At 33.0% G+C, this 8,463-nt stretch overlaps 2 protein-coding genes across 2 annotated transcripts; one reads left to right on the top strand and one right to left on the bottom strand.

Annotated features, from left to right (window-relative positions):
* The first annotated feature begins 309 nt into the window (after positions 1-309).
* Positions 310-3,794, top strand: LOC137821086 (bifunctional phosphatase IMPL2, chloroplastic). The gene is made up of 9 exons (XM_068625512.1): positions 310-725; positions 834-912; positions 1,571-1,665; positions 1,754-1,803; positions 2,212-2,336; positions 2,524-2,590; positions 3,088-3,177; positions 3,283-3,394; positions 3,513-3,794. The coding sequence occupies exons 1-9, from the start codon at positions 509-511 to the stop codon at positions 3,581-3,583; spliced, it is 906 nt and encodes a 301-aa protein (XP_068481613.1). The 5' UTR covers positions 310-508; the 3' UTR covers positions 3,584-3,794.
* Positions 3,795-4,116: 322 nt separating this feature from the next.
* LOC137821085 (26S proteasome regulatory subunit S10B homolog B-like) lies at positions 4,117-6,483 on the bottom strand. The gene is made up of 10 exons (XM_068625511.1): positions 6,358-6,483; positions 6,126-6,245; positions 5,872-6,008; positions 5,577-5,738; positions 5,380-5,466; positions 5,203-5,289; positions 4,973-5,110; positions 4,692-4,883; positions 4,509-4,607; positions 4,117-4,410 (listed from the first exon to the last, which is right to left on the bottom strand). The coding sequence occupies exons 1-10, from the start codon at positions 6,458-6,460 to the stop codon at positions 4,360-4,362; spliced, it is 1,176 nt and encodes a 391-aa protein (XP_068481612.1). The 5' UTR covers positions 6,461-6,483; the 3' UTR covers positions 4,117-4,359.
* Positions 6,484-8,463: the final 1,980 nt, after the last annotated feature.

The raw sequence follows: 8,463 nt of genomic DNA, 5'->3' as shown, positions 1-8,463 counted from the left end.
TCTTCATCTTTTATTTTCATAAAAACTCTGGCTTTCATCTTTCTTTATATGCATGTAATTTGAATTAGGTTGTATATGACTTAGTTTTTCCGTGTTTTTAGTTATTTTAATTTTTTTTTTGTAAGAATTAGTCCTCTACAAAAATAATTCATTATACTGTTTAGTAATTTTAAAGAAATCTATAAAAATTAATCCTGAAAAACTGACATTAGTTTATTCAATCCAGTAAGTTATAGTATATCACCAACAAAGGACAGTCACAAATTTCTGATCTTTTAATATTGTAAATTATTAGTGCATTACTGTGCATGTCGATGAAACGGCCACGTTTTGATATGAACATGACAAAAAAAAAAGAGTGCGAGAGAGAAGAAACAGAGAAAGAGGCACAAATGGAAAACCCTCATTTTGTTTTTCAGAGTTTCAGTGTCTGAGGTAGCTATACCATTGAAGCATGTGTTGTTTTTGAAGAGACTGAGATTGATTTTGGGTTGGTAACTACAGTGCAATGTTCTCACAGTGCCATTTTCTCTCTCACTCTCACTCCCCAATACCCAATTCTTCTCTCTCCCCAACCTTCCGTCTCAGAGCCATGGCGCCCCACACCACGCCTCTTCAACTCAATCGCTTCGTCGAGGTCGGTAACACTGCCGCCGATGCTGCCGGAGAAGTTATTCGCAAATACTTCAGGAAGAACTTCGACGTTCTTCACAAACATGATCTCAGTCGGTTACTTGTTCTCTTTTTCATTTTTATCCCTTTAACTTTTAAAATGTTTTTTTGTTTTCTTTTATTTTAATGTTCATGTTCTGTGCTTTTACTTGATGTTGCAGGTCCAGTAACCATTGCAGATCGATCGGCTGAGGAGGCTATGGTTTCAATCATACTAGACAATTTCCCTTCTCATGCAATGTAACTATTTAATCCTGTCTTCTTCTTGCTGTTGGCGACTAATTGTGTGGATTCTGTTTTCGTCGAAAATGTGTTTTTAGTTGGTATACTTTTGGTCAAAGGTGATCAAGGATCATACACTTTCGTATTGATTAATTTGGTACTCCAAAACATGAGGCTTTAGTCTCTTTTCTCTAAGAATTCATCGTGTTTTTATGAGTACCACAAATACAGCGACTAAAAACATTTTTCTTAGAAAAAAAATGAAGTGAATAGAATGGGACCATTATCGGGTTGAGTCTTGCAGTTACATTGCATGTCATTCAATTCGTTGTAATTCAATAACTGAAATGCTAACATCATTGAAATAAAGTATTTGCTACTAGCTTGAAGGAATTACACACATTGAAGTGAATCAAGGGATTTTACTATTAGAAAACTTGAGTTTGTCAATGCTCCATAGTTCTGCCCTTTAAATTGGTAAATTTGTATTGTAATTATGCAATTTAACTTACAACTAAAACAACTAAACAGGAGAGTAATGTATAATGCTTCTGTTTCCCGGTGCCTAAGTGTATGAGTTATCAGCCCGCTGAATCTATTGCAAAATCCATGAATGCAATAGGATGGTAGATTCTTTGGACTGAAGCTCAACAGTGGATTTTTCAATGAATTGCAGTTATGGAGAGGAAAATGGGTGGAGGTGTAAGGAAAAGACTGCTGATTATGTTTGGATATTAGATCCCATAGATGGGACAAAGAGTTTTATTACTGGTAATTTTCTTTCATGGATTCTTTTATTATTATTGGGTCAGAGTTCCGAGATTTCACTTTGGCTCTGCTTGTTGTGTAACGATTTCAGGGAAACCCGTATTTGGTACTCTCATTGCTCTTCTACAAAATGGAACACCAGTAAGGATCTGTTACCACTTTAATGCTTATCAGACCCATTCACATTTTATTTCCCTTGAATCCATCACAAATTATTGCCACTTTCTTACCTAAGAATGAAGAAAAGCTGGATGTTCAATCATCTTTATTTCTTAAATATTTTAGACAAAATTGAGTCTTTTCTCTTTATACATTACAATATTACAATATGCAAACAAATGAAAAGAAAATGATGCAAAATGTCAACATCAATCAATATAATTTTTTGCTATTAACTGATACACTTACCTGATTGTAAGTGATACTTGGTATGTTTACCAACATAGTGATATTGTAGACAGTGCAGATGAAATTTAAATTGTTTTTGACATCATTCATTTAATCAAGTCATAAAATTTATGTTGTTGAGTTTGGTTTCCTTTTCGATAGATCCTTGGCATAATTGATCAACCTGTATTAAAAGAGAGGTGGATCGGGATAAGTGGAAAGAGATCTACACTGAATGGACAAGAAATATCTACCCGCACTTGTGCAGATCTTTCTCAGGCATACTTGTATGCTTTTCTTATTTTTCCTTAACAAACTTTATTATGAGTTGTTTCCTGATCTTGATTGGTAGAGAGAAAAGAAGGTTGTTAGAAGAGTAGTATACATTCTTTTTCATTATTTGCAGCTTTAGAAATGGCTAGCATAGGTCTACAATGCAGGTATCAAATCTAATTTCATTTCTTCACTATATAGGTACACCACAAGCCCACATCTGTTCAGTGGAGATGCAGAAGAGGCATTCATCCGTGTTAGAAGCAAGGTCTGTTACATTTTTAACGTAAATGGACTCCACATAATATCATGAAAGGATGAAATGTTTAGTCAGAATATTTAGTTTGAGGCATTTTTTTTCCCAATCTTAAGGTTGTTTAGTCCAACTGAAGCATTGATCACAAGTTCAAAAACAAACAGGGTTAGTGCACATTAATCCACTTGTGTTGTAAAATATCTGTTATTGTATTGTTGCTGAAACCACCTTTAATTTAATTTTAAAACCTATACTTATTATTTTTCACCATTTCAAAGTCAGCCTTCTGAACTGAACTACTCAAGTATCACAGAAAATGTGAATCTAAGATAAACTTGGACCTCTTACATTTCTCACTCAGTTAACAGTATTTACATCGCCTGTCTTCTGCTTATTATGTCTCTATGTGCATTAACATCTAACTTTTCTAAGTAAGAAGACTCATCAAATAGTATTGCCAAAATGAAAATTTTCTGTTTTCAAATATATAAATATTATTGTCTTTACAGGTTAAAATTCCATTATACGGCTGTGACTGCTATGCTTATGCACTTCTGTCTTCTGGTTTTGTGGATCTTGTTGTTGAGTCTGGTTTGAAGGTATGCTGCACTCTCACCTTTGGTTGCAGTTTAACTTTTGACCCATGTAGATCAAAAGCCCAAGATGGTTAAAACAATATTTGTTCGTTAAATTTTGAATTTCAGCCATACGATTTTCTTGCACTGGTACCTGTTATTGAAGGTGCTGGAGGTGTCATAACTGATTGGAAAGGGGACAAACTGTTTTGGGAAGCTTCTCCACTTTCAATCGCAACAAGTATATCCTTTGGTCTAATTTCAATATCATTCTTAGATGCGTTTCCTGGTCTTCTGTCACCTTTTGAAAAAATGAAACCCTATGAAATTTTTATGACTTGTTCAATTTCACGTGACAGATTTTAATGTTGTGGCTGCGGGTGACAAACAGATTCATCAACAAGCTCTGGATTCATTGCAGTGGAAGTGATAGCTTGAATTAACCTTCGTTAAGAATAATCTTCTCTAGAAACCGCATCTTGGTTCAGATGTGCATGTATTATCATTCGGCATTAAGTTGAAAACCGTGTAATTGAATGCCTTGCAGAAATTAATCTCTTCAAGCCTGATAAACAAGTTCAAAAATCGACATATAAACAAATTTGAAAATTGGAATTTGAGCGGTTTCAAAATTAAAGAAATTTACGTGTCCACTCGTTTTTCTATCTTGTCTTATTTTATATAAGTTAATGATGCTGTCAAAGCAAACCTGATTATCAAATTAATACAAAATAAACCAAAATAATTTTGTTTTATAATTGAGTTGTGCACAAATTAATGTTATTAGAAAGATATAACACTAGGAAACAACGTACTGCTTGAACTTATTCCATATGTAAATGTTTAGTTATTCAAATCCTTAAAGAATTAAAAAAAAAAAAAAAACCCTTTATTCAAACTTCGCCTAAAGTGTATTTTCTTTTAAGTTAATTTTTTGTTTGTTTTATCACTGAACACAATGGGTTGGACAATCAAGTGGCAAACTGAACTGACAGCAGAAAGTATACACAAATATGCCTGTCCGCGTTCATGTATTTCAGTCACCACAAATCCATATTGGGACTCCAAAATGTTATACATCGCAATCTATGACAAATGCTGGTAAACTACAAAGCTAATGAAAGCAGTAGTTAAGACTGCAAAGAATGAAAATGGTGTGTAGTTTAAGATGCTCCACAACAGAAAAACATCTCTGCCAAGTGCCAACTAATGGATAGTCGATTCCAGTTGCTTTGCTTCAATCAGTTTGCGCACAGCCTGAAGGATCACAAACTCTAAAAGCATTAAGGATTTATTATATCGGTGGGTGGTGTCCCCCAAAAATCTCATTCCGTCATCAAATGTAAACACTTTACCTTCATGAAATCTATATTAATCGCATAATCACGGTTGGCACGAATAGCTAACATACCAGCTTCAGTGCAAACATTACGAAGATCAGCACCATTGAATCCCTGAATTCAAACAAAACAATTAGAAAACGAATCCAAAATAATACTTTCAATAGGCATGCATGCATAGGTATCATTTATATATACCTCAGACAGTTTAACAACTGCTTCATAGTCAATTTCGCCCTGTTTTGCAATTTCAGCAGCATAGATTTGGAGGATTTGCATCCTTGAGTGGTTATTTGGTAATGGTATTTCTATTTGCCTATCAAATCGACCCGCACGAAGAAGGGCTGGATCAAGTACATCACGCCTATTTGTAGCCATAATGACTTTCACCTGGATGAAAATACAACATCCAAATTTAACAAATACTATTGTTTAAACCCTATGCATTATGAACAATGAACATACAAGAGCAACATCACCTTTTCTAGCCCATTACATTCATCCATCTGGTGAAGCAGCTCTGTGAGGGTTCTTCGAATTTCACGATCCCCAGCTGTGCCCTCTTCTAAACGTCGTGCACAGATGCCATCAATCTCATCCATGAATATGATGCAAGGCTAAACAAAAGGATGCAAACAGTATAAATCAATTTCAAAGGAGAATGAAAAAAAATATTCATTTTTTATGCAATGGAAGAAGTTTCGAACACCTGATTATCGCGTGCATAACTAAATATTCTTCTAATTAAGTCTGAGCCTTCACCAGGAAATTTAACCGAAAGAGTACTAGTTATAATCTGAAATAAATAAATAAAGTTCATTTTTTTAAGGAAATCCCCATTAAACAATTGGTATAAAACACAGAGAACAGAATACAAGTATTCAACATTCAAGAATTTAGCATCCACATTGCTGGCTATTGCTCTCGCTAACAGTGTCTTCCCAGTTCCAGGAGGTCCATAAAGAAGAACAGCCTGCGTTGTATGTGAGAAACATTCAGTAGTTTTATCTTTTTAGCAAAGCATTAAACTTAATTTATCCACTAAAAAATTTCCAAAATTAAACATCCATATAGTGAGTATACCTTGGGGGGTCTGATTCCAACCTTTTGAAAAATCTCAGGATTCATTAAAGGCAATTCTATCGACTCCCTGAGTTCTCGAATCTGATCTGAAAGCCCTCCAAGTGCAGCGTAACTAACCTTTACCGGGTCTTCAACAATCATATTGTGTACCTCACTTTCAACCTGGCAAATGATGAACAAAACAGTAACATATGCATGCATAAATGTAAAAATATTTTAATATAGTAATAATAGTATGATCCAAACACAATAAACTATCGAATCCAAGAATAATAGATTATGAACATATATATACTTGGCGCGGAAGAATTCCCATGATGGTCAACGTGTTCTCCTCCATGAAAACTCTTGTTCCTTCAGTTATCTTCTTCTTGTCCAACTTACTATCACAGCCAACTAAATATCGAAATCCAACTTTTGTTTCTACAGCAACTGAAAGGATTCAAATACCCTACATTGCTTAATTCATCTCAAACCGATCTCCCAAATAATAAGCAAATTTGTTGAATCTTGAAACGCAGAAAAGAAGTTATACGCATGCATGCTTACAGCGTTCACTGTGAGTGGAGCTTAGAACATGACCAACGATATAGCCAACACCGTTCAAGTATCCGAGTTCTTGCTCAGTTCGCTCAAGATGCCTCTTTAATAACCTCACATACGCTCTGCCTGAGTCCAACGTAATTCCAAAACAAATAAATGAACGCAGAAAAGCATCAAAAGAATGAAAAAGATTTGAAATTGCATAAAACGTGAAGGTGAAAAAAGAGAAAGAAAAGACCAAATCGAAGAAGGACTCTCAAATTTTCGCGCAAGCGAAGCCTATCGCGATACTCAGTCTCCGCCGAACGACGCCGTGTAGCTTCATCTCTCTCGTTCGACATTTCACAGTTACAGCAACAACCAACAACCGATTAACTAACTAATTATCTCTGATACGTTACTCATTCTTATTTAAAGAACTTCGCTTCCCGCCACACCCACACCTTGAAGGTTACGTTCAAGTAATAAATGTATTCTTTTCTCTCTCTTTTTTCAATTCTTTTTATTTTTAATGATTTCTTTTTTATCCAAATTCAATCTTTTTAAAAATATTTAATTGTTATAAATTTTAATTATATATTGAAAAAATAACGCTTTTTACTATTGATTTCAAATATTTAAAAATAAAAATGAAATAAACTTCTTTGTAACTTCTTTTAGGGTTTAGAACCTACACCTTAACTTCTTTTACTGTCATAGACAATTCCACATTTTAATAAATAAAATATTTATTAAATAAAACGAGTAATTCAAAAAACTTTTCTCTACTTCAATATAGCTAAATAAATTCCTACTTAAGAATAATTACCGGTCACATGCATTTTTTAATACCATTCTTATTAAATTATGTATGTACTTATTTTAATACTTTTAAATATTATTCTTACAAATTATATATTTAAAAATCATATTATTTTAATAAAATAGATGTGTGAATATTTTTTTCACTAGTTCTAAATAGTTACAATACAAACTCCTTAATATTTGTATATATAACTTTTCAAAATATTGACTTTCAAAATATAAATTCTGAGACTCGATTAATATCTTTTTAATTTTTATATTTGCAGTGCACGTTCTAACTTATTATACTTTGTTATTTAATGATGAACCAAATAATAAAACATTGAGTGAAAAGAAAAATCCTTATTTCTTAAAAAGAAAAAGAAAATTTAAAGGAAGAAATCCAATTTTTTATTTATTTATAATTATTCTTTTATTAGAAATGTATTATTTTAATTAATATAATGATTAATTATTTTTTATCTTTAATTTTAATTTTAATTAAATGAATTTTTTTAGTCACGGTATACAATAACACAAAGATAACAACATAGATGTTGCTAATATATGCATTTGTTACTCAAATTTTGTGAAGAATTAAACTATTTGTAATATTTAACAACTACTTTGCAACAACTTCCCTTTGTACCCACATTTATTATCGACTATTTACTCACAGTTTAGCCTTTTTGAATTTTGAAAAGAAAATAAAGCTTTGTTTGGTCTCTAAATAATAAAGTTTCTTTTCACACTCTAATACTAGAAAAGAAAAACATGGTCCCTCTCCAAATTGTTAAAAAATCTTTTACTTGTAACGTTATTCTACAAACTTTTTTTAAATAAAATATTATATTATAATAAAATAATTATTGTTTCTAAAATTGATGGTCGTAACACTCTCCTTTTGTTACGCATTGTTTATTGGTGGATATTTGGATTTGAGGTGATGTAGTAAGATGCTAAAAGGAGAAATGAAAAGATGAAAATAGTAGCATGTTGAATGATGAAGAGGAAGTGTAGAAAAGGATGTGGTGATAACCATGTGTGTATTTATTCAACCCCAAACCAAACACTATCCTTAACAAATGACCTTCTCATTCCGTTTTCATCTTTCTTTGCCTCTCGTGAAAATGGACCAAGAAATTGACAATTTGATATTGAACATGGGTTCTCTTGGAACCACTTTTCCACAAAAGTAAGAGCTTTTTCTGAATATATATTGTGTTTTCTGTGTTTGAAAATTTGATGGTGGAAGAGTATATATGAATTTGTTTGCATGCATGCACAGGAGAGGATTGTCTAGGTATTATTCTGGTAAATCAAGATCATTTGTGTGCATGGAAGATGTGCATTCTGTGGAGGATTTGAAGAAACCAGAACACTCTGATGCAAAGAAAAGGAAGAAACGTTCTCACAGGAAGGAATTGCTGAACCTTGCTCCCTATCCTTGCCGAAGGGCACCAAGTTGCACTCAATTAACCACTCCATACGTCAACGTTTAGCATTTTATTTACACTCCAATATTCAATTTTGTAGCTCAAATCCATTCCATATGCCACCA

Source organism: Phaseolus vulgaris, chromosome 9 (assembly GCF_000499845.2).
Source record: "Phaseolus vulgaris cultivar G19833 chromosome 9, P. vulgaris v2.0, whole genome shotgun sequence".
NCBI classification, from domain to species: domain Eukaryota; kingdom Viridiplantae; phylum Streptophyta; class Magnoliopsida; order Fabales; family Fabaceae; genus Phaseolus; species Phaseolus vulgaris.
Note: the sequence above shows the minus strand (reverse complement) of the source record. Positions and strands in the feature narration are given on the sequence as shown.